The sequence below is a fragment of the Rhipicephalus microplus genome, chromosome 3, assembly GCF_043290135.1.
Source record: "Rhipicephalus microplus isolate Deutch F79 chromosome 3, USDA_Rmic, whole genome shotgun sequence".
NCBI lineage: Eukaryota > Metazoa > Arthropoda > Arachnida > Ixodida > Ixodidae > Rhipicephalus > Rhipicephalus microplus.
The window spans coordinates 121,501,542-121,528,554 of record NC_134702.1 but is presented as its reverse complement, the minus strand read 5'-3'; the positions used below and the strand labels follow the sequence as shown (position 1 = coordinate 121,528,554).

The following is a 27,013-nucleotide window of genomic DNA, read 5'->3' as shown; positions in this document are numbered from 1 at the left end:
TCATAAGCAAACAGGAATCTTTCGTGCGTGGAAACAGACGCGTTTAGCAGACAGAAAAACACACCGACACACAAGCAGACCAATGCCTCCTAGAAAATCTATGCCTGGAACGTCGCTCTCTTTTTAATTGGGAACCTGCTGCCGGCACGCTATCTCTGAGGCCATGCCTCCTGTCTTGTGTTGCTGTCTTGCCGCGTGAGACCGTTGGCCTCTGTACCGCTCAGCAACGTGACATAATCCAACGCCTCCTAAAAAATTAGGGAGTTTTAGTGCTGCGTACAGAAGCTCTTGGGGCGTTGCGGGCTTCAGGGCACGCGGCGTTGCGCACCCAACCCATACCCAACTGGAATGCCTTATAGAGGCGCGCACGCAAACGCAAGCCGCACGAAGGTCACACGCACTCGCAGCGCCATAGAGTACTAATTGTCGTGTAAGTTTTATTCAATTATGTTTACGATTTAAAATGTTAAATTAAACTTGTATAGTGACATCAAGTAAACTAATTTCAATAAATCATTTTTAAATCATATGACAGTTATCAACACGAACCAAAAAAAACTTTTTCGTATGCGCCACACTTGCCACTGAAGCCGGCACCGTCGATGTCAAGCAATCCAGACGGCCTGTCGTAGTACGACAAGCGCGACGACAGAGCAACAATGTAACGTGTAGCTCTGTGAACCTTTTAGCTTGTACTTATACTTCTTTACGTTAACGTGTTACCGAATACCAGTTTGCGTTTACCGTCCAACCGGAACATGCGTCTTGTAAAGTTTTGAGCTCATTATACGTAAACACGTATGCCTTTACGTTTTCGCAAACACAAATGTTGATGCTAACTGCATTTAAACTGCATTTATCTGACTTAGGAATGAATCACCAATGCGGCAAAAACACTAGACTTTTTTTATCGAAAAAAGTGAAAATATAAGGTTGCTGTAACGATAGTGTCGACATCTTGTGACACTTCATGCAACCACAGTCATGAACATGTTGGCTTACGCGTAATGTTTTTGAGGTGAAAATGAATAAAAAAGGTTACTATTTTGTGATAACGCCACTGCGCGGTTTTTGTGCCAGACGTACAATGCACAATGTTTCTGCAATAACAATGTTGTGATTGTCTGATTTACCATGGCCGCGCTAGATGGCGCCAGCTATTCAGCTGGTCGGGGGAGGCTGGTATATTTTAGTTTCTATGTTCCTGGCCATTCTAGTTTTGCTAATCTGGCTGAAACTGTAATCGCTATTGGTGCTCGCACTTTGGCTTATTTTAACTCGACGGCTAGAGTATCTGCAGTGCGGATACCATGAGTTCCTGCGAAGGTGGGCCTTACAAGGCGGCCGATCCATGCTGTCCGAGATATCGTGCCTTTATGCTATGCTATATGTATAGTGGCTAGCCACTATAATATTTGCGCTTAAAACTTATAAGTCGAAGGTGTGGCTCTGGTCCGCCTCGGCTTTGCTCGCCGTGAAGGTAACATGATGCGCCAGCATGTGCGCCAGAGCAACTTATCTCCGCTAGGAGGCCAGTGGTGCCAGCGTTGTTTATGGCGGCGCGGACGCATGGCCCCATCGCCCCAGAGATGTTGCGACGCATCTGTTTGGGGATTCGCGCATGCGCAATACCACTGCCCCAACGTCCTGGGTACGCAAGCCGCTTGGGTACCCAGCACTAAAACTCTCTATTATGCCTTGAACGTGAGCCGTGTACGCGCTGCCATACCCTCTGATTTTACCCCCCTCCTCCGGTACAGAGGTGAGTGCCTCCGACGGCTGCCCCCTGCGAACACAGCAATACTCTCACAGTTGCCACCGAGCAGCCTTGATGTCACGTGACAGAGCGTTACGGTTAGGTCACGTGACTGAGCAGCACGGAGGCGAGCGGTCTGACGCGGCGGCCGGTCGCAACACAAGGCGGGAGGCATGGCATCCGAGATAGCACGCTGGCAGGAGGCTCCCAATTGAAAAGAGAGTTACGTTCCAGGCATAGTTTTTCTAGGAGGCATTGCATAACCGTACCACTCTGTCACGTGAAATCACGGCTGCTCGGAGGCAACTGTGAGAGCATTGCTGTGTTCGCAAGGGGCAGCCTTCTGAGACGCTTGCCTTTGTACCGAAGGAGGAGGTTAAAACCAGAGGGTACGGCAGTGCACTCGGGGCTCACGTTCCAGGCATGATTTTTTTACGAGGCATTGAGCAGACATACGACGGATGGACGCAAAGAGTAAATTAGTCGTATTCTCTATTTTTAAAACAAAGACTTTAGTGGCATAGTTGGGCCAGTGTAGCTGTTATTCTCGCAATTGTGCCCTTTATGCGAAAGACAAATACTCAATTGTAAGAGGCGCAAACTTTAGCTGCTGCATTGTAGTTGTACACGAGTATACGGGAAACACGTTCTTCGGCTTCTACATCTGCACTGCTCACACATCTGTGACCAAACAAACACGCAAACGCAAGCGTCTGTCGGTGGTTATACGGGCACGGCGTTTTCACACGACAAGGCAAATAATTTCATGAAAAATGCTGTGATTAACTCAATCAACTCCCGAGTCGCAATACAATGGTTACTCACCTCATAAATACGGGAGGAAGCAGTCGGCTTCCAGCACTCTCGCTGAACTTGCACGATCCAGCGTTTCCATCGGCTCAGACAAGTCGAGAACGGGAACAATCTCAAACCCTTTCTCCAGATGGTTGTACACTGCGGCACGCAGCATCCGGGCATTCTAACTTCAAGGCTCTTGTAGTAGCACTTAGCACGAGGATAGTGACACAGCAGATGCTAGATCCAAAGCGATGTGGTAGACGCAGCTCATATTGCAGATTGCACACCCACACTGGTGGAGAGTTGCGGTGCAGAAACGCTTGGCCTCAAGAACCAACATGGTGCTTGTTGCCATGGAAACCGGTATTGGCAACGTTGTGTTTTAGCAGGTGGCGGAAAGTGGTGGGTCAAAGGCTGACACCACCCTTAAGCATGGAAACGCGCGCACATGGAGGCTCCCGAGAGTTGCTTGTAGTGTTCTGCCATGTATTAACCAACGCGCAAAGCAAACCGCAGAGCGTTGGCCATTGTTTCGAGGGCAAATCGCAAGCCCGCGTGGCTTTCCGCGTGCGTTCAATGGGATAGGATTCATGCATTACAAAAGAACTGAAAAATGCCGTACCCGGTTAAAAAAGCGTGAATTCCAACTGAAAAGGTCAGACGATAACATTCATATAACATACGTGGTTACAGAAGGTCTCGCGAGGATGATATGTGTACTCTGCGGACTTTACACTTAAGCGCGAGTTGCCAATTATTTTGACGAAAACGTTTGGTATACGTGGTTACAGATAATCTCGTGAGGCTAATACGTGTACTCTGCGGACTATAATCTAAAGCGCAAGTTGCCAATTATTTTGACGAAAACGTTTGGTCTCACAAGAACGAATCGGGTTTATTGTGTCACGGACGGTCTGGCTTATTTCATGATGCACGAAACATGCGAAGTATTCGTATCTTGGTAACGCGTAAATCTGAGGCTCGCAGAGCCCAAACAAGCAAGCGTCTGCTGATGACCATTCTCGAAAGGACGCTCCCACATTTCGTGCGGCAGCCAGACAGTCTACGGGCACTCAGAATAGAGATAAACAGCAGTCACCTCAAGAAACATTAGGCCTTTTTTTCTGTTATACCTCATTGCATTTGCATACATAGAATAGGGTGGGCTCGACAGCTGTGCTACAGCACAGAGCAGTAACCCGCTTACCTTTGCCATGCAGGTATTCACGCTTCCTCTCTCGCGCGTGCTGTTGCCTGCCTTATCGCTCGCCACCACCGAGACAGCGTCGACATGCCCGTTCCAAGGAAATGGCTGGGACACTCAAGCCTTCTACCGAACAGTGCCCCTTACCCAACCGGAAGCCAGCACCTCAACCTACCAGATGGCGCTAACCCTGGAACACTTGGTCCTCACTACACCGTGGGAGACCGCATCGCCTGGAACATCAACCTGTTTGTCACCTAAAAATGAGCTGCGATCTACCGCGGCGCTTCGTGGGCTCGACAGCTGTGCTACAGCACAGAGCAGTAACCCGCTTACCTTTGCCATGCAGGTATTCACGCTTGCTATCTCGCGCGTGCTGTTGCCTGCCTTATCGTTCGCCACCACCGAGACAGCGTCGACATGCCGGTTCCAAGGAAATGGCTGAGAAACTCAAGCCTTCTACCGAACAACGCCCCTTACCCAACCGGAAGCCAGCACCTCAACCGACCAGATGGCGCTAACCCTGGAACACTCGGTCCTCACTTCACCGTGGGAGACCGCATCGCCTGGAACATTAACCTGTTTGTCACCTACAAAAGAGCTGCGATCTACCGCGGTGCTTCGTGGGCTCGACAGCTGTGCTACAGCACAGAGCAGTAACCCGCTTACCTTTGCCATGCAGTTTTGTAAACCTACGCTCTGTTCTCAAAGAAATCAAGCAACTGTTTTTTGTTACAGCTGCCGAGCCTACGGTGCTGCTTTTTAATTGTTGTTGAGTGTGCTGACGTTATTCGTTCCTTGCTCATGTTATCGGGCGACGTCGAGGCAAATCCGGGTCCTAACACAACCGCTATACTCGACGAATTGCATAAAATATCAGCTGGTCAGTCCAAACTAATTTCAGAAGTAAGTGACCTGAAAGACCAAATTCTAACCACGAATCAAACTATCGCCCAGTTGAGTCATCGGATAAATGATGTTGAAAAACATTGCAGAACCTTATTTTGCTTCGCACAGAAATAGACAACATAAAGTCCAACACTGCCCAGGCAGCTCGCCAAGTATTCGAACTCGAGACACGTCTTGACGATGCCGAAAATCGATCCCGGGGAAACAACTTGGTATTTTATTGCCTGCCCGAGCATAGTAATTCAGAAAGTTACACCCAAACCGAAGAATTGGTCATACAGCACTGTCGTGACCACCTTGGCCTTACAATAAATCCAAAAGAAATAGAAAGAGTTCATCGCCTAGGACGTAACCCTATCGAGCGCGGTCGCCCCATCATCGTTAAGTTTAGCTTCTCCAAAATGAAAGAAGCTGTTCTTTCTAATGCTCGAAAATTAAAAGGGACTAATTACAGTATCGCACAGGACTTCTCCCGCTCGGTCAGAAACGCTCGTAAGCCTTTGGTTGCTTTTGCCAAAACTAAATCTGATCGCTTTCAACTGTCTTACAAAACACTTTATATTGGCTCAAAGAAATATATTTATGGCGAAGTCTCGCAACCTGTCAGAGAATTCAAATAGCAATCAACGGGTTGTAAAAGAAAAAAAACATAATAGCAAAGTTCCTCGGGCTAACCTTACATTGTCTGTAATATTTGCTAATATTCGCAGCTTCTTGCCGAAACGTCAGCTTGTATCAAATGTTGTCTTATCATCTACCAGCAATGTGCTCATATTAACTGAAACGTGGCCACATAGCAACATCAGTGACGATGAAGTTCTAGCCGACCTGCCTAACTTCATGATTTATCGCAAAAATCGCACAGATGGACATGGGGGTGGGGTCCTTGTGGCAGTGAATCAGCAGCTATCATCTTCAGTATTACACATCGATTCGGACATTGAAATATTATGGATCATCTGCCACGCAGTACCGCGAACCATACTTTTAGGCGTTCCAAACGCCGACATCGGCGTTTTAGTGCATCCAAACGCCGACATCGTTCTCTTCGAAGATTTCAATTATCTTCGCATTGACTGGCATAACTACACAACTTTTAGCCCAGAAGCAACTAACTTTGTTGATGTGTGTCTGAACTTCAACCTCTTGCAGTTGATAACTGAACCAACGCGTGTTGAACAGAGCTCGTCAAACACCCTAGATTTGATACTAACAAACAACCCCGACACTATGACATCCATAACACACTTAAGGGAAATAAGCGACCACAAGGTTGTTCATGCAACCTTTAACTTTGCCCCGCTAGTATGTGAAACTTACAAAAAAACAATTCGACTTTATGATAAGGCCAATTATGAAGCTATCAACAGCGAGCTAACCAGCTTTCTTCCGGTATTTGAGACGCAATTTAGTAATCATCCAGTGCAAGAAAACTGGTTGCTTTCCAAGAGCAAAGTGCTAGAGCTAATTGAGAAGTATATTCCGGTATGTAGTTTCCGTGCTAAGAAAAACAAACCATGGTTCGAAAAATCACTGAAGCGACTAGAAAATAGAAAAAAAGATATTTCCGAGCTGCTAAACAGAGCAACAACCCACTTCTGTGGGATAAGTACTACTCAGCAGAAACCGAATACCTCACGGCAATACAAAACGCAAAGTACAAGTTTTTTCACAATGACCTTTCTTGTATGCTAACACAAAATCCTAAGCAATTTTGGCGGGTAATTAACCCAGAAGAAAAACACACGATAACACTAGCTAATGAAAACAATGATGTTATAAGTAACGCAGAATGTGCGGACGTATTTAACACCGCCTTCGCAAGTGTATTTACTAATGACCATGCCATGCCTCCGATCGTACTAAGATATCGGTGTATCACCAGTGAACTACCAATGCCTGACATTGTATTTTCCATTGATGGCATAATATCTTGCATAGAATGTCTCAAGTTAACATCATCAGCTGGTTTTGACGAAATTAATTCGAAGTTTTTACTTAATACTAAGAACATTTCGGCTGCTTCTTGTCTTTTGTTATCTCAATCTCTTTCAACAGGTCACTTGCCCGATGACTGGAAAGTGGGAAAGGTCGTTCCCATCCATACATCTGGCAGTAAGCAGTCACCATTAAATTATCGTCCAATCTCGTTAACAAGTATACCATGCAAAATCATCGAACATGTCATTTATTCACAAATCATGACCTTTCTAGACCTAAATGATTTTTTTAATCCTTCACAGCACGGTTTTCGCAAAGGTCTATCCTGTGAAACTCAGCCAGCTAACTTCCTTCATGATTTACACTTAAACTTAGACTGTAACCAGCAAACTGATTCCATCCTTTGAGATTTCGCTAAAGCGTTCGATAAAGTGTCTCATGAGCTCCTTCTTTTTAAACTTTCTAGCTTAAACATTAACCCTAACGTTCTTAATTGGATTGCAGCGTTTCTGAGGAATCGCTCCCAATCAGTTTTTGTTAATGAGTGTGTTTCTAACCCTCTTCCAGTTACGTCCGGAGTTCCCCAAGGTTCGGTGTTAGGTCCTCTACTGTTCCTAATATACATTAACGACTTACCTTTGCACGTTTCATGTCACATTCGCATGTTCGCCGATGATTGCGTCATTTATCGTACTAATACTAATCCATGTGAGCAGCAAACACTTCAACATGATCTTAACTCTATTCAAGCATGGTGTGACCATTGGCTCATGACACTTAACCCAACTAAATGCAAATCATTATCTTTCTCACGTCGTCAAAACCCTTTAACTTTTCCTTACACACTCGGTAATGTTGACTTGGACAGAGTCGAATCTTATAAGTATCCAGCTGTAACATTGTCATATGATCTAACGTGGAGTGCGCATGTCGCTAACATAATAGCAGGTGCTAACAACACACTTGGATTTCTGAAACGCCATTTACGTTACGCTCCCAAACACCTGAAACTTCTAGCCTACAAACCTATTATCAGGCCAAAGCTTGAGTATGCGGCTGCCATTCGGAGCCCGCCTCAAGCTTACTTAACAAATTTTTTTGAGCCACTGCAGAACCGCGCGGTACGATTTATTCAATCACCATATTGCCACGTTTCGTTTCCCACGTTTTTGTTATCGTTCCAAAACACCACACGATTCTCAGCGCAAACCGCGCCTGCAGTTTTCGAGAAGGTTCCGGACTGTAGTAGATCATTTCGATAAGATCACGCCCACTGTGCGAACGGTACAGATTGTTCTGGAACCTACGCCACCGCCAGCTATAACGCTAGAACATTCGACGGCAAGGGTATAAATGCCGACGCGCTTCGCCGCTTGTCAGTTGTTGATCGAAGGCCGACGCTCGGTTCGCCGCTATCAGTCCAAGACTGCTATCTGTGCGAGACTGCTGCTGTAATTGGACTTTCCGTTTACCGGGCACAGGTTCGCACAAATAAACAGTTAAATCCCAACACGAAGTCTCCTGTCTTCGGCCACGTCACGACCCCGTGACATCTGGTGGAGGTGCTGCTTCGTTCATGTACCGAACGCCCCCGTCAAGCCGTGAACCCAGCCCACGTCGCGGAGAAGACACCGACGCCAACCAGGAGCAGCGAAAGAGCCGCCGACAGCAAGGGCTACCACCGGAGTACGGGCTTCTACAAGACAAGGCGCGGAAGACCAAGGCCATGACCGCGACTGCAGCGACAATGACAACCGCAGCGTCCCAGCCCACGATGGTCATGCATCAACCCAGGGAACCACCAATTTTCCATGGGTCATCGTTCGAAGACCCGGAGTCCTGGCTAGAAACATATGACCGTGTGGCCGCCCTCAACCACTGGGACCATGACGAAAAGCTGCGTCGTGTGTTCTTCTATTTGGAAGACACCGCAAGGACCTGGCTCGAAAATCGGGAGTCCACGCTCCGAACGTGGGATGTTTTCTGCGGCGCATTCCTGCAAACGTTCGCGAGCGTCGCTCGCAAAGAGAGGGCCGCTGCTTTAATAGAGACCCGGGTTCAGCTACCAAATGAAAATGTCGCCATTTTCACAGAAGAAATGACCCGACTATTCCGTCACGCTGACCCAGACATGCCTGAGGAGAAAAAAGTTCGTTTCCTCAAGCAAGGGGGCAAACAGGAGCTCTTCGCGGGACTGATGAGAAACCCACCGTAAACCGTCCAAGAATTTGTAGCCGAAGCAACCACTATCGAAAAGACCATGGACATGCGCACCAGACAGTATAATCGTCGCCTGACCGCAGAGTGCGCTGCTGCTCAAGAAAGTAGCTGCGGAGACCTGCGTGAAACGATCCGAGCGATCGTGTGGGAAGAGCTGCGCAAGCTGTTGCCTTCGGCGCAGCCTCAAGTGGATTCAATCACCGACATTGTGCGAGAAGAAGTTCGGCAGTCGCTTCAAACTCCCCACGCACTGCTGCCCGAGCCGGAAGCTATGAGCTACGCCGCTGCACTGCGCCACAACGCTCCTCCCTGTCCACGCCAAAACGCCGCCCCATCGCACTTCCGTCGACAGACGCCACCACCGCCACCACCCCCACCGACGTCATACCGTTCTCCAGCGACCCAGCACAGTGAACCGAGGAAGACTGACGTCTGGCGTACCCCTGACCATCGCCCGCTCTGCTACCACTGCGGCGAGGCCGGACACACATACCGCCGTTGCCAGTACCGACAGATAAGACTGCGTGGCTTCGCCGTCAATGCACCGTGTCCACAGCCAGGAGAACGACCACGTGACATCGCCGACTACCTGACAGGCACTCGGTGGACACCACGAAGCCCTTCGCGTTTGCCGTCGCCCAGCCGCCGCACGTCACCGCACCACCGGCAGTACTCTGGCCCAACACGGGGCCGGTCTTCTAGCCCGTATCCGGGAAACTAAGGGCAGCAACCGGTGGAGGTGCGGTTGCTGTGCGATGAACTACCGAAGATCCTCCTCCGACGACGACGCCGCGACGGAGCTTTCCGAACACAATGCCAACCAGGCAAAGCCCTGATGACGAAAGCTCACTTACCGAAGGTGGCCTCACGACCCAACATGGAAGCAGCGGAACAAGCCGACACAGCCGTGGCCCAACGCCACGCCCTAACTGTAATGCAAGACGGCGAACTAGCGACCTCGACGTTCTTATCGACGGCCACAGTGTGACTGCTCTCGTCGATACTGGAGCCGACTATTCTGTCATCAGTGGGTCGTTCACCGCGAAGTTAAAGAAAGTTAGGACAGCTTGGAAAGGCCCTGAAATCTGCACAGTCGGAGGTCATCTCGTAACGCCTGCAAGAATCTGCACAGCGAGAGTCACCATTAACGGCCGTATTTATCCTACAGACTTCTTAGTCCTACAGCGTAGCTCGAGAGATGTCATCCTTGGCATGGACTTCTTATGCCTCCATGGTGCTGTCATCAACCTAAAAACAAAGTCGATAACGTTATCCACAGAAGAAGCACTACCACCGCGCACGCCGTCAGGACACCATGCCTTGAATGTGCTGGAAGAACAAGTCACCATTCCACCTCGCTCAAGTGTCATTATTTCAGTCGGCGCTCTTAAATCACTTGACTTGAAAGGCGTCGTTGAAGGCAGTCAGCATCTGTTGGTCACCCGAATTATTTGCGTCGCAAGAGGAATTGCAGAGCTGCGGGGGGTAAAGCAACGGTTATGCTCACGAATTTCAGCAATGAGTACAAACATGTGAACAAACGAACAACAGTCGCATACATCGAAGAAATTGTCCAAGCCACCAGTGCTTTCGCCCTCGCCGATTCTGCGGAACGTGCTCAGAGGAACCAAGCCCCTCCCATAGCTTTCGATGTCAATCCCAGACTTCCGAACGATAAGCAAGAACAGTTCAAGGCCCTGCTCCTGCAATACAAAGAATGCTTTTCGTCGTCATCAAAAATTCGGCAGACCCCAATCAGGAACAATCGCATCATAACCGAAGAAAATGCCAGACCACTCCGTCAGAGTCCGTACAGGGTTTGGACGCGAGAACGTGAGGCCATGAAGAGACAAGTTGACGAAATGCTGTGGGATGATATTATCCAGCCGTCCAAGAGTCCATGGGCATCCGCCGTGGTGTTAGTGAAGAAAAAGGATGGGACCCTACGTTTCTGCGTCGATTATCGCCGCCTGAACAAAATCACAAGAAAGGACGTGTATCCTCTCCCACGAATAGACGACGCACTTGATCGGCTCCATAACGCCAAGTACTTTTCGTCAATGGACCTCAAGACTGGCTATTGGCAAATCGAAGTAGACGAAAGAGACCGAGAGAAGACGGCGTTTATAACACCGGACGGCCTCTTCGAGTTTAACGTGATGCCCTTCGGCCTTTGCTCAGCGCCTGCGACTTTTCAACGCGTTATGAATACAGCACTGGCAGGATTGAAGTGGCAGACTTGCCTTGTGTACTTGAACGACGTCGTCGTGTTTTCCTCGAGTTTCGACGAGCATCTTCGGCGCCTTAAAGCTGTACTTCAATCCATCAAGACTTCCGGACTCACACTGAAGCCAGAAAAGTGCAGATTTGCGTATGAGGAGCTCTTGTTTCTGGGGCACGTTATCAGCAAGTCTGGAGTTCGTCCCGATTCCCGGAAAACAGCCGCCATCGCCGACTTCCCGCCGCCCACTGACAAGAAAGCCGTGCGCCGATTTCTGGGCCGGTGCGGCTATTATAGGCGGTTCGTGAAAAACTTCACCCGAATAGCCGATCCTCTCACTAACCTTACCAAGGCCGACGTGGAGTTCAAGTGGGAAACACCACAGGAACACGCTTTCCAGGAGCCTAAACATCGCCTCCAGACGCCTCCGTTACTTGCCCATTTCGGCGAATTCGCCGAGACAGAAATACATACTGGCGCAAGCAGCGTAGGTCTTGGCGCTGTTCTTGTGCAGACGGCTGACGGACTTGAAAGGGTTATTAGTTACGCCAGCCGATCGCTATCCAAAGCAGAAGCAAATTATTCCACAACAGAAAACGAGTGCCTCGCCGTCATCTGGGCTACGTCGAAATTTTGCCCCTACCTCTACGGCAGACCCTTCAAAGTTGTGAGCGACCACCACGCCTTGTGTTGGCTAGCCACCTTGAAGGACCCTTCAGGTCGCCTCGCACGATGGAGTCTGAGACTTCAAGAATATGACATTACTGTCATTTACAAGTCCGGCAAAAACACTCCGACGCCGACTGTCTCTCTCGTGCGCCTGTCGACCAACCGCTACCCGACGACCCGGATGACGACTACTTCTTGGCAACGATAACTACCCACGACTTCGCTGAACGACAGCGGGCCGACCCGGAACTTAAGGCCCTAGTAGAATACCTCGAAGGCAGGACCACCGAAGTCCCGAAGGTATTCAAGCGCGCACTTGCGTCGTTCTTTGTACGAAACGGTCTTCTACAAAAGAAAAACTTTTCACCGCTTCGAGCTAAGTACCTCCTTGTGGTGCCTTCAGCTCTGCGACCAGAACTCCTGCAGGCCCTGCACGACGATCCGATGGCAGGGCACCTCGGTGTTTCTCGCACGCTCGCGAGGTTACAAGAATGGTACTACTGGCCACGTCTTACCACCGAGGTCACTCGTTATGTGAGGACATGCCGGGACTGTCAGCGACGCAAGACACCGCCGACAAGGCCAGCGGGACTTCTGCAGCCAATTGATCCACCTTGCCGACCTTTCAAGCAGATTGGTATGGACCTACTGGGGCCGTTCCCGACGTCGGCTTTCAGAAACAAGTGGATCGTGGTAGCTACCGACTACCTCACCCGCTACGCCGAGACAAAAGCCCTGCCAAAAGGCAGTGCATCCGAGGTAGCTAAGTTCTTCGTCGAAAATATCGTCCTACGTCACGGCGCCCCGGAGGGCCTCATCACCGACACAGGAACGGCAATCACTGCCGACTTAACTCAAGCGATCTTGGCACACAGCCAAACAAACCACCGCCGGACGACAGCGTACCACCCACAGACCAACGGCCTCACCGAGCGGCTTAACAAGACGACCGCCGACATGCTGCCAATGTACGTCGATGTCGAACACAAGACGTGGGACGCCATTCTTCCGTATGTGACCTTCGCATACAACACGGCGGTGCAGGAGACGACGCAAATGTCTTCATACAAATTAGTCTACGGAAGGAGCCCGGCAACGACGCTCGATGCCATGTTACCCAACGTCACCGACGAACAAAACCTCGATGTGAGCGAGTACCTTCAACGCGCCGAAGAAGCCCAACAACTTGCGCGTCTCTGTATCAAGAATCAACAGACGATCGACAGCCACCGTTACAACCTTCGACGACGCTTCGTGGATTACCAGCCCGGTGAACGGGTTTGGGTGTGGACGCCGATACGCCGACGTGGACTAAGCGAAAAGCTTCTGCGACGGTACTTCGGACCGTACAGGGTGGTTCGACGTCTCGGCCCACTTGATTACGAGGTTGTCTCCGACGGCATCACGAACTCTCAATGACACCGATCGCGACCTGAAGTCGTCCATGTCGCGCGCCTCAAGCTGTTTCATGCGCGTTAACAAACTGAACCAGTTTTTTTTTGTAGTATTGCTGTATCGTAATTTATTCAGTGTACTTTCTTGCATCATTATTGTACCTTCATCTTTAGTTAAAGCATCGGGACGATGCCTTCTTTCAGAGGGGGGCAATGCCACGTTTCATTTCCCACGTTTTTGTTATCGTCCCAAACCCCACACGATTCTTAGCGCAAACCGCGCCTGCAGTTTCCGAGAAGGTTCCGGACTGTAGTAGATCATTTCGATAAGATCACGCCCACTGTGCGAACGGTACAGATTGTTCTGGAACCTACGCCACCGCCAGCAATAACGCTAGAACATTCGACGGCAAGAGTATAAATGCCGACGGGCTTCGCCGCTTGTCAGTTGTTGATCGAAGGCCGACGCTGTTCTTGTGTATAGATACCGTTCTCCGTTCGCCGCTATCAGTCCAAGACTGCTATCTGTGCGAGACTGCTGCTGTAATTGGACTTTCCGTTTACCGGGCACAGGTTCGCCCAAATAAACAGTTAAATCCCAACACGAAGTCTCCTGTTTTCGGCCACGTCACGGCCCCTTGACAATATTCATATCATGCCAGTGTGTCATCATTGAAAGAAGAATCATCTCTATTAACTTTTGCACTTCGTCGTCGCTTCGCCACCCTAGCTCTGTTCCATAAGTTCTATTACAGCTCACGTGACCGACCAGACTTTATCACCACTCCAGACCGCATATCTCATCGCACCGGTCATGCCCTACAAGTCACCCGTCCACGCAGCCACACCAAGACATTTTCTTCCTCCTTCTTTCCACGGGCATCATCTGAATGGAACGACCTTTCCCACAGCACTGCCGCCATGACTTGCCCAAGTTTATTTTTACAAAATGTAACACTTTGACTGTCTCGCAATTAACATACATGGTTAGCACTTTTTTTATACTTTCTCTACATCCACCTCTTATGTAACACCCCCTAGTGGGGTCTTTAAGGTAATAAAATGAAATGAAATGAAATATCAAGAAAAAAATGATCACCCTCATTCTTTTCTTTAGTGGTTCCATCCGCAAATTGCCCACAAAGAAGATGCCATTCTGAGCGACTATATACTACTTTAGCACTCGGCTAGACGTGCGCCTCTACCTATTTCGCTGGTAGGTACGCGGTGACAGCAATTTGGTGCCTTTCACAGCGGCACCAGTACCTCGACTATTTCCTCGGAGCTATCGGGGGCTTAATGTGTGCAAGTGTCTTTTACAGAAAATTACAGGGCCACTTCCGAGATAGTTTCCAAGAAACAAACGAGTTTCAAAATGAAGCACACCTCTACCCGTTAGCCAAAAGCAGTGGCCATTAGAAATTAAAGATTGTTACTGTCGCATTCGAGGCGAACACTCAACCATATAGCCACTGCTGCGATAAAAGGTGTGAATCTTTAAGATCTGAGCTCATTTATTATGGTGCTTTTTTGTTCTTCCTTATCCCATCATTGACAAGTTTGCGACAAGAAAACCAGGAAAACACGAAAATTTATTGCCGTAACTAATTTTTGAATGTTACTGAGAAAACAATTTTAAAGAAGTAATGCAAACCGAGCCGTGTAGCGAAAATGCGTACGAGAGGCCTCCAACATCACCCAATATATCGTTCTCATTTTACTTCTTACGGTATTTTCTGAAAAATTCAGTCTACCGCGTTGGACCATAGGCCTCGTACGAAGTACAAAACGGTATGCGTAAGAAAACCACAAATGTTAAGCACAATTAGAGCATGAGGTGTCGAGTTTTGCTTCGATGCTTGATGTTTCGCATAAGAGCTATTAGAACGTTTGATTGGCGCAAGCCACCTCTCATTGTATAACAATAAATGCTCTTTTCTTGATATAATTATTATTTTTGTTTGCATTCCACATAAAAGTACTGAACGGGTCAGTAAGTCCTCCTGCTTTCTTGTCACTTCACTCACTCAAAAATAAAACTAGAAATATTGTAATCTTAATATAGCCCATTATACCAGGCCAGTTCTACAGAAATCACCTTGTATTTGCTATAAAGTGAATATTCTCTCTGTACATTTTCAACGTTTTCTTGATAATTATTTGTCTTATTTTTATTAAGCTGCATGTAAGAGAAATTTGTACGGCGAATATACCTGCATGTCTTGGTAACATGTGTTTTACATATTTTCCCTGAAAACAGCTGCTCCAACTGAGAGGCTAAACGAGGTGAGGCAATTGGTGTTCCGAATCAAGGATGCCTTCTTCGAGGCGGTGCACTCTTCAAGCTGGCTCACTTCGAGTGCTCGCACACGTTTATTGGAGAAGCTAGAGGAAATGGAGGTCCTTGTAGGAAGCCCAGGAGATCGACTAGAACCTGAGTTCGTCGAGAGATTTTACAGTCAGTATTCTATATGTTTAGTAACCAACACCCGAGACGTAAAACTTCAAGAATAAAAATTAATACTCGTCTGAGATATGTCATAAAACACAGAAGCTGCAAATTGAAGGATGAACACTTAAACGCAGTTCAGAAAGGTGAAATGTACGTGGCATTAGATACTTAGGAGGCAAGCTGTTCAGCGTAATTCTGCCCTTTATATTCCATGACATTGAATGCAGTTGCGGAATCAAGTAAATGTGAATGAGGTATTTCTCTTCATACAAATCACCGTAGCAAACGTATGATGTTCTCTCATGTAGTAGAATGGGCCAGTACCACACACTTCCTTAAAACTTATGGGTCGATGATTGAAAACCTGCTGTTTCATTGAAATGCCTCACTTTTGTCGGCTACCTTATGGGCGTAAAACGTATTTCAAATTTCTATACACAGGAAAAAATAAGCTCTTATTTTCCGAAGGTTTAGCGTCTTCAGTGGCGGGGTAATTTTGGCTCTACAGTTTCATTGCAATGTCTACGCATGTTTTTCTTCATAACAGCTTGAAGAAGAATCATTACCAAATGCTAAGCTAGCGAAATACTGTGAACGAAAAGTATGCTCAACAAATATTTTATGCTATTGAAATGGTAATACAGGAGTGTAGTTGCTATTCAACTAGGCTTTTCAGTCGAGCTGAATTTGATTAGCAATCACTCTAAGCTGTCACAAACTGCTTTATAGGAGCACTCATCTAGGGTTTCATTTCATTTCGTTCACTACGAGACAGCATTTACTTGACGATCGGGTTCTTTGCTGCAGCAGGAGTCCGGTTAGTGTATGTAAAAATGACATTTCTTGGCGCCACCTCAAAAAAGAAAGCCTTTCACTTTCATCATCTTCTTCCAGTGAACATGATTCGGATACAGATGTTTATATTGTGTGCGGAAATGAATACACCGATGACGGTGAACTGAGTAGCTCCTCCGGGGATGATATTACAGATCGGAAGTGAGCACCGCGAGTGATTACAAGTGAAGCTGCACTTTGTGTTAATCCATGTTTTGAAGTCTGTCACGCAGTCCCGAATCCTCCCGAGTTGGATTAGCCCAAAGACGCTTAGCCTGCACTAATCAACATAGTGCATTTGAAACTGTTAGGTCTATATTTTGATTAGCAGCAGACAGCTGACTTGCGTTGTGTCGTCCAGAAGCAAACTTTTTATTGTTGATTTTTATGAGTGTGTGGTACAAATATTTCTTCACGTCCACTACTTGTTTTTTTCCAGAATCGCAATCTAAATCAGCATAAAAAAATACGCACTTTAGTCGGGACACTTTCGAAAACATTGAGCAATCATGGGGCTAAACGTCGCACGGAGCGAGTGCACCTGTGCAAACAGTACGTTCCGAAAATATAAACCAATTACACCAATACAAACCAATGAAAATATGAACCAACAAATTTAGCTCAAGTATAGTTTTGCACTATGAATAAGAAACAAAAGCCCACAATTCCATAAAGACAGCATGACGCCCTCCACCAGGCACTCAATGCCTTAGCCTTATTTCTTCGATTGTCATTTTGGTGTCATCACTTCTAGTAGCAAGCTGATGTGTTTTATTTCTTGTATACTGCGTTGAATGGTCGTTTGTTATGTTCCGGGACATGATCCAAGCTGATAAAGTTTGAAAATAGTGTTACTTTAAATAAGTAAAACAAAACTACTTCAATTTGCCCTCTATATATGTTCCCTCAGTGATTTCTTCATTCATCATGCATCTCTTTCTCAGACACCAATACATTAGTCAATACGAGGTAACCAAGTTCTCCATACCCTTCAGAACTTCGTTAAACGAGTTTTTTCGCTAACGTGTTCTTTTTATAACAAACGTCGGATAAGTGTTTTCGCGTGAGTCTTCCATGCACTAAAAGAGTTTCACATAATGATGTATTGTGACTTGCATGCGCAGAACCTCTTCATGACGTACCTGTCAACCGGCTCTTCTCTTCATGGATAGAAGGTCGTCGGCTTAACACTCACTATCGTTGGAAAGACCAGAAAACAATGTTTTACGATGAAGAGAGGGTTCGTACCTTTCTAATGGGGTCGAATACCGCAGTAATAACATCTGGTCAAGTGCATCGTCCATTTATTTACGAATATGGACCACCCGCACTCAACTATGCGGGCATGGGAATGGTAAGCACTCGTTTGTTTTTCTACTGAGCATCAATCATGCTGAAGTGTTGGCACCATATCCCACTCACCAGGAATATTACATTCCTGGGACAAATTCAGTGCTGGTGTTTGTATTCACAAAAAACAGCCTGGCAAGAACGAAACGCTCTTTTTTTAAAGATCTTTTCAAACGTAGCTCTCAGAATAAACCCCGCTATGTACCGTTACATTTCGACACACAAGCGCGTCTTCTAGCAGTCAGGGACGTGATATCAGCGGTTATTGACCACGTCTATTTGAAACGCTAAAATTTTTAGAGGGTCCCAGCAGCCATTTTTAGGAGACCAAGAAATGAAATCACTAAAGGTGATTATTGCCTTACGAATCCACCGTCACAAAAATTTTAAGAATCCGTCCAGTACGAGCTGAGATACATAAAGATTTGTCGCACACTGCGATCAAATCACCTCTTCTCTCGTCCCGAGGAGAACACTGGAAGCTAACCAGGGAAGAAGCGCATGGGTAAAGAAAATAGATCCCGTGCGCTTCGTGACCTTCAGCACTGATTACTTTTTTCTTCAACTATGCGCTTTTTTCAGTGTGATCGCTGGCACAAGCGTGTACAAGTCGCGGCTTCCCTTGGCGAATACTCAAACTACTGAACGCGTCATGTTCAAATTAGCCAATGGCTGATAGATGGGTTTTTACGGGTGATTTTTGAACTTCTTTCATCTTTTGTCGAGAGAGGAGAAAACATTTTTAACTCATAATGATAATTTATTGTGCTGTACAGCCTACATGCTGAGCTATACCTGGTTCGTGTAATCTCGGAAGCCTGTAATATTGATAGACATCATTTTGTGACCATGCTCTGAAAGCACTGTTGGGCCACTTTAGAATTCAGCTAAACGAGTGTGAGTGCGAGTGACCGTATATTACCGTGGATGCGCGAATGCCCTCTCAGGAGAGGTCGGACATGGTCATATGCCAGAATTTAGGCGAGGCCAGTGGTCCACCACGCCTTCCTTCTCCCCTCAAATTTTAGCATGCGAAGTGCGTTATGCGCGGCGCTTGTTCCTTTTTAGAAGTCGCAGCCCCGATACTACTTGGTGCACCCAGTGTATGGCTCTGTGGTATGGCGCTCGCTCCTCTCCAGAGCATGCCCTGATATGAGTGCAGACCACTAGCGGCACTGCACTACTCTGTATAATGAAAATGCTCGGTTCTCCATATTTTTCTCTCTCACACTTGCGGCAGTGCACGTACACACCCAACTCTGTCATACGCTGAAAGTTATCTCAGGTGAAGACAGAAGCCGGAAAACAGCAAAAAGAAACAAGAAAAAAGCACGGCGCTGGCCTCAATAAGGCGCAACGTCCATGCAATGAGCTGCTCCCCCTTTCGGTCATATTACTCCAATTTAACAAATGCCGCGGACGTGCTTCAATCTTCATAATATACACGAACCTGAAGCTACCGACCAAAAATCATCAAAAGAACATTGTTTACTACGTCTAATTGTTCTGCACAAGGAGTTTTTGATGTTTTCACAGGCAGACGTTCAATGCTAATTGAACATATATTCTTAATCGAAATCGAAAGCGCATCTCAAATGTGCAACGTGTATCTTCAGCAGTGCCTGCACAATCTTGGATCAGCAAATGAGAAGCCTTTATAAGTCTCTGCATCACTCATAATATGGGAGATCGTACAGCAAGGCACATGTTGTTTTCAACCAGATGATACGCAGTCTAGGTTGGGCATCCCCAACAGCTTTGTGGACGCAGGCTAGCAATGAAAATGGCTTGAAGACAACCTCCGCAGAGCTTCAGCAGACAATCAGCTAGAGTAGTACATTTTGTGCCTGCCAAGGCCGTAGTATACTCGCCGTTAAAAGGCATACGTTGCCCCTTCTATGCCGCTTCAAGTAAAGGCCCGCCATGTCTAACGGGGGAATCACTTTTTGGAGCACGAGCCGCCACGCGCAATCCAACGCGACCGCATGCAAACGTGCCTTTTACTGGTGACAGTAGTTCCCCGTTGCGTTGTTCTAGTAGCGAAGGTACTTGACTTCTGACCCGCGAGATGCGGGATCGAATCTCAGGTGCGGCGGCTGCATTTTCGATGCAGACAAAAATGCTGTAGGGCCGTGTGCTCAAATTTAGGTGCACGTTAACGAAATTTAGGTGGTCGATATTTCAGGAGCCCTTCACTTCAGCATCTCTCTTAATCATATTGTGATTTTGGGACGTTAAACCCCACATATGAATCACTGGTGGCCATAGGTATGCACACTGCACGCAAACACTCAAAATAAACGTTCGCGGCATGCCCACGACCACCTTCGCTCCTTCACCTGAGAAACTCGTGGTGCATCTATTCAAGTTAACGGAACGTGTTCTTGGGCGAATAAAGCTAATAATTTAACAATGAACTTAAGCGAAGAAAGGTAGCAGCTTGAACGTCTTTGTGCACGATAAATATGAAAAAAACATGAAGCCGCGCCATGAGTTATCGAGGGTGGAATTTCACTTTCTTGTCGCTGATTGATGCCTTGAACTATAGAAAGCAATTTCATTATCGTTTTAATTTACGTGAGATCATAGTACTTGTCATAAAGTGTTTAATATTAGCCCTGTTATGTTCTCATTCCCATAAAAACGCATATATATTGTGTTTGGAGGAATGGTTGGGGGAAGGCAAACACCGTTGACTACGTTGATTATAATCAGCTACCGACGACAACCATTTTTTATAATTAAATCAACTGAAATGTCTATCGCAAGCAAAGATCCGCAAGAATCTCATTTCAAGTACCTTGAAATACTACTCCCCTTTCTCTGTTATAGCTGAAAAATATTTTCTAGCCATAGCGTAATAATGTCACGTTGAACTTTACTGACAGCATCACGGCACTAGTTTATACATTATTCTTGTAAACAAGAATGTCCTAACACATTCTGCATTTGTCTAGCTAAAGAATCCAGTGGGGGCCCGAATGAGAGCACGTTATCAACACGAGAAGAGGAAGCACTGTGAGAGTGGACCTGATCAACCAGAAAAACCAGGGGGGTTAGGGGAGAGCAGTATGGTATAAGAGCGTTCGTTTGTCTACGAACGTGCATTTGTCCTATTGTTACCACGTCAGCACAGGTGAGCCTTCTCATAGAAGGGGCCCCCAATGTAGCAAACACGACGGAAACCTCAGCGCACGTACTATCAGCTGAGTCATACGAGGCGATAACAGGGTTTAGGCAATTCAGCAGCCGAGTGTTTACATGAAAGTGGGGATCTCAGCTGTCATACCAGTTTTTTTTTCTCTTCCGTGCAATGCTGCAGCTTCTGTAGTAGCTAGGAATCGCTAGGTGACAAGTCAACTTGTTTTGATTCTAGACGCTCAGAAATACGTGTTAACGTTCTCGAAACCAGTCTCTGTAGTCATGAATTTCAAATTGTCAATTTTTGCTCTTTGCGCAAAGGTCTCGCTTTAAAATCTAGCAAATATCTGAATACTACTGTAGTTCAGAGGGTCTATAACTACACGGACATTTCAATTCGTGGTTTATGAATGTCTGTAGCTATAAATCACCTGGAGATCGCGCTAAACTGTGGTATTTAATTACCTCTGGCACGTTTTCTTTGCAGACAATAGGCCACATACTCATGCGCGGATTCGACGACGCACACTTGGGAGGCCAGTTCTGGAGCGCGAAAGACGTAAAAAAGGAATACGCTAAGAGGACGCTCTGCTTGCGAAGATCGCATAGATCGCTTGTAAGTATTGGTACATTTTTTTGTTGTTTTCTGCACATACAAGCGCGCACGTATGGTGTCCCCACTATGGCGCAGAACAACCTTAAAGCAGAGAAACTTAGATAGGTGAAGAAAATGAACACATATTGTCACACACTAGGAGCCAGAGAGACAATAACAGTGAGACAGTAAAACGTGAATGTGCATCGTGATCGGAGAACTACCACTGCTTGTCTTTGTCTTCTTCGCCCTTTTAGGCTGGCCACGGCTTGAAATCTCAGGACACCAGATGGCAATACTTCTCCCACTAAGCTGAAATACCACATCACAACGTTTTCACTGAGTATTTTAAATAATTATTCATCATAATGAATGTAACTGAAGGAATAGTTCTTTTATAACGATAATAGTTTGAGGAGGCATATGTATGCACATTGGATTGGCGTCTAAGTTCGCTCTTTTTTTTACCCCGCCGCGGTGGTCTAGTGGCTAAGGTACTCGGCTGCTGACCCGCAGGGCGCGGGTTCGAATCCCGGCTGCGGCGGCTGCATTTCCGATGGAGGCGGAAATGTTGTAGGCCCGTGTGCTCAGATTTGGGTGCACGTTAAAGAACCCCAGGTGGTCTAAATTTCCGGAGCCCTCCACTACGGCGTCTCTCATAATCATATAGTGGTTTTGGGACGTTAAACCCCACATATCAATCAATTAAGTTCGCTCTTTTCGGAAACACATAGTATATGTTCGTCATTCCTTCTTTAAATACCTAATTCTGTAAGCGTTACAAAGAAAAGTGGTAAATAAAAATAAAAACGGAACTTTGTTGCGATGCATGATTAGGGTTACTGGTGACGTATAAAGGGAAGTGGTTTCCTCCAGGTATTGCCGTAGGTACACAGAAGCTCGTCTAGCAGAAAGATGCTAGGACTTCGAAGTTATGGTCGACGAGAGATGAAACATTAAAAGGTGACGAGAAGAATGAGCCTTTTAGTTCAAGATTGCGAGTCACGCCAATTTTTTTCCAAATGATAAGCATGGCTTGACAGTTCTGAATTATTATACATGTAACTATGATCCGACCTGCAAACGAAAGCAGTGCCATCAAAGCCGTCAAAGAAGCAAGCAAGAGCTGCTTTGATTGCGGTCCGTTGCCATAAACAGTGTCGCGCACTTTGGAAACAGCACATACTTGCATTTATTATGAGGCAAAGAACAATAAAAGCGAATTAAAGTACCATGGTGCGTAGAACAAGTATCGAGGGCTTAAACCTATAAAAAAGCAAATGATTGAATAGAGGCGGAAAAATAGGTTAAACTGAAAATTGGGAGAAAAGAAAAATAATACATTGAGAAGAGAAAACAAACAAATTGAACAAAATATACTATCCAAGAATGAAAAAAGTGTTTCTTTCTTGGGATGACGGATGTTTGTAGGTGATTTGGTGACGCAAAAAAAGAACGCCAACAATATGCGTCACCATTTCTTATGCAATGCTCGTGCTCAATCCTACACCACTATTATTATCCGTGCATGACAGTTGACTCTCGCAATGGATAATGCAACCGAACCACTGTTCTTATTGCGGCCGAGTTTGTAGGACCTAACTTGCGTGGTTATTCGTTTGCAGAGGGCCCGGTTAGGTGAATCATATTTACAATGAGCCCAGTTATGGTGGCCTGAAATGCTCTTTGAAGTAACCATAGAATGAATTCACAGAAATAGCCTATTGCCTCACGAAATCAATACCGCGAAATCTTAAGAATCCGTTTAGCACGAGCGCAGTAACAAAAAGTTGTCGCAGGCTGCTATCACAACGTCAGTCCGGCAGGCGGCTAAGGCCAGTGGAGCCCTGGACATAGGGCCCCAACCATAGAAGCTCTAAAATTCCCTTGCGCTTGTTCCCCTGAATAAAGTTTTACTCTCTCTTCTCTTCCCAACGAAAGCGCTGGAAGCTCAGTAGGAAAATAAAGTAGGAAAAAAAAGTAAAAAAAATACGCCAGGTGCGCCTGGTCCCCTTAAGCACTTTATTAATGCGCGGATTTTTCAGAGTGAACGCGCTAGCACGCTTAGAGAAGTCATGGCCTCAAGCAGCGATCTCCGCAACAACCAAGCATGCTATGCTCAAATTAGCTACTGGATGATAGATGGCCTTGTACGATTGATTTTTGAGCGTATTCCGCAAGTCGCAGACAAAAAAGAAAGTAATTCTTAGTTGGCTTCGAGAATTTATTGTGAATTACAGGCTGATTGCTACAATATAATATTTGGCCCGCGTGTTCTTGGGAGCTTCTACTACCTATCGGCAGGGCTTTCTGAGCTTGCCTGAATAGTTTTGCAGAACTCTTTTGAGGGCACTGCTTTTTTTATTTAGCAATAATGTTGAACGCACAAGGAAACCATTACACAGAGGATATACATATGAAACAGGAAAAAAAAGTGCCAACCAATCATTTGTATGCTGTAAAACAACCGGCAATCATTGCAGCAACATGAAAAGTAACAACACTAGATGTAAGACTATAGAATCCATGACCAAAAAGCTAGGATTTACTACGAATATCATGGTTCTGACTTTTTTCTCATTTCTCTGTTATCTGAGGTTTTTCTTTTACCCGAAGCAGCCCGTTGTTGTAGAGAAGCAATCTTAATTTTATAACTAGACTTTGGCATAGAATTAGATTCTCGTTTGGGATGCATTAACCTTCCTTGCCAAAGTGAGCTCCCTGTTCCACGAGAAGCAAGTAGCACTCCACGTGCCGAACTTCTTCAGCAGGCAGCTCTTTAAATCTGTAAACTTGTACTTATAGCGCGAGAACAAAACGACGACAAAGAGACGAGAAGGACGCGAGCGCTTGTCTCTTTGTCGTCGTTTTGTTCTCGCGCTATAACTATCGTAATTTCACACCAACTTGCCCAAACTGCCACACATTAAAACTGTATTCCACCTGAGGTGCGCAAGCTGTCACACGCAATGAATAATTGTCGAGATAAGCATACGATAAAAACTTCCATGAGTGAGTGAGTTAGCGTAGCCACGAGCAAAACGTGGTGAAAACCCAGTGAGTGCATTTGACCCACCTTTCAGGCAGACTAGAAGCAGAAATTGACAAGTGAAGCCGACACGCCCTTCATCTATGCCTATTTACAGCAAGCATATAATATTCAGCGGTTGACGGCGCTGACCTCTGTCCAAGCGAGCTGAGGCCACGCGTCGGAGCGCTCGAGTTAAAGGTCTGACGGCTGTACATTGGTCCTAACGTATCGCAGCTCGGTGTACTTGTATTACCATGGGCCAAGTGGTTGCTGTTGTTTTGTAGGTAATATTCCAGCACATCCTTTCTCGAGGTACATTCGAATGATTGCAGCGTACCATTTTAAGAGCTCACTGGCTTTGTAAAGCTTTTTCAAACTGTGTAGAAGTTTTGGTGCAACAACGTAGCTTTCACCAGGACCAACCTTTTCCTTCCAGGGTAGCACCAAGACATATCGATCGTCTTTCTTGATTATGTTCTGAAAATTGTGCTCGCACCGAGTCGATGACCATCGCTCCTTCCTTTATATTTGGCTTTGATACCTATACTTTTGAGACCCCAGAAAGGAGTCTAAAGCTGTGAGGTATCTTGCTCGGGCACTCGTAGGACTGCAGTACCTGCCCATTGCATAACATAAGCTGCAACAGACAAGAGGCCTTGTACAGTCCATCCCAGTGTCGTCTCGATAGCTTTCAGCTTTTCGTACTTAGGCTTCCAGGTACGGGTTACTAGGTCCTAATAATAGCTTGATCATATAAAGATCGCGATCTGATTGTCTTTTAATTTTTGTAGACATAGAGCTTACATATCCAAGTGCATGTTGTTCATTGCTCCTAAAACATTTTCTTTGGTGCTGGAATTCATTCAGTGCATATCGTGCAGATGACGACACCATCACCACCTTTATTGATATCGCAAATTTCCGGTCCACTGGGGAAATAGATAAGCATACCTTCTTCATAATTTTGTGTTTTCTTCTCACAAACAGATTGGCCATCAACATTTTTTCTTATATAGTTCACAGCCATGTCCTTCATGAGCTTTGGCTGTACTGAAGTTCCGCTAACTTTCGCCATCGAAAATGGCTTGGTAGCGACTGAATAATTTCGCGCCCGATAAGCTAGTCGTCAGTGCCTGCAGCAATTGGACCAGCCTTGCTTGCTTGGAGACTACAGTGACCTATGAAAATATCACCTTCTTTTTGTTTTCGATGTCGTCGTACGCGCAAACTAATCTTGCTTGCCTCCCAGTGCACTCGCCCTATTTTAATCAGCTTCTGCAATCCTTCGACATGTGGCCCAGCTTCTGGCATTATGTTTTTTTGATGAACGCCTCCATGTTGATCGACAGGTTGATATCGTTTTCATCAGAGTTTCGCAGAATGCTTTTCAGACCAGCAGAACAGGCACTGTTGGGATTTTTGTAGAACAGCTGTCGTGAAAAGGTCACGTGGATGACTGAATTGTGGTCCTTCTTTCGCTGAAGTGCGACGAGATTTGTGTACGTTTTTTTTTTCAGCAAAAGCTCTCCGCACCTTTGTTCAGAATAATTGAGAGAACGTCATCTTGTGGAATAGTGTCACGGGTTTATTTGCCTTATGAATAAAAAGAAGCTACAGCAGATGATGATGCATTGCGCATCTCGTGAAATCCCAGTACCATGTCCCTCGGTAGAATCCTTAGGAAGACTTCCCGAAGAATGGAGCAATAAGTTGTCTAGTTCGTGCCAAGCGCCTTCAGGCTTGGATTATGATTCTCTTCCTTGTAAAGTTGCCCCTGCTGACAAACGTCTCCTGACTACGACACCAGCTTTATACCCAACAAAACCTTGCAAATTGTTCTACACAGTTATCTGTCCATCAATTTAGCATTTTTAAAAAATTTTGTACCTATCTTTATAGGATTCTTTGAATGCTTGTAATATCAGTATTACTAACGTGGCCGATCTGGTAACCAAACAGCTCAAGCATTTCAACTTGGCATCTGTGCTTAACCTGTTGTTGTTGGGGAGTGCTGATGTACACTGCGTCCAAAGTGGCAGTCGTATTCCCCGGTTGCCGTCAATTGTGAGGAGCTGTTGTTGAGGAAGCTTCTTTTTGCCCGATGGCAAAGGATGGACGTTCATAGGGCGTGGCGCTGGAGGTGCCAAGGATTCATTTAGCTTGGCACGTAACTTCGCTGTCAGTATAACGACCTTGTAACGTTAACTTCCAGCGTCTAGCATCTCACTGTCCAACGGGTGGTTTGACGTCTCTTCTCAATTCGCCTCATCCACTTGCTCTATTTGACTATAAATTGAACCTATTTGATCAAAAAGCAAACTTACCGGAGCTGGCGTGATGTCTTGCTTTATTCTAAATGGTCGTCCGCCTCAATAACAAAAACATCTAGTTGGGACCACATATTGTGGCGTCATCTAGTTGGGACCACAAGATGACTGCGGGTGTCATCTCGCCAAGATAACACCCGAAGTCGTCTGGGATCGCTTGGCTTTTAACGT

The 27,013-nt window shown here is 46.2% G+C and overlaps 1 protein-coding gene across 1 annotated transcript in view; it reads left to right on the top strand.

Annotated features, from left to right (window-relative positions):
• LOC142802934 (neprilysin-1-like) overlaps window positions 1–27,013 on the top strand; it is a 71,924-nt gene that overhangs the window by 39,824 nt on the left and 5,087 nt on the right. The window contains exons 2-6 of the mRNA XM_075888017.1: window positions 3,775–4,006; window positions 15,373–15,570; window positions 17,523–17,752; window positions 21,377–21,505; window positions 21,742–21,827. Coding sequence (XP_075744132.1) covers window positions 3,775–4,006; window positions 15,373–15,570; window positions 17,523–17,752; window positions 21,377–21,505; window positions 21,742–21,795 — 843 coding nt within the window. The 3' untranslated portion in view covers window positions 21,796–21,827. The remainder of the gene's footprint in view (window positions 1–3,774; window positions 4,007–15,372; window positions 15,571–17,522; window positions 17,753–21,376; window positions 21,506–21,741; window positions 21,828–27,013) is intronic.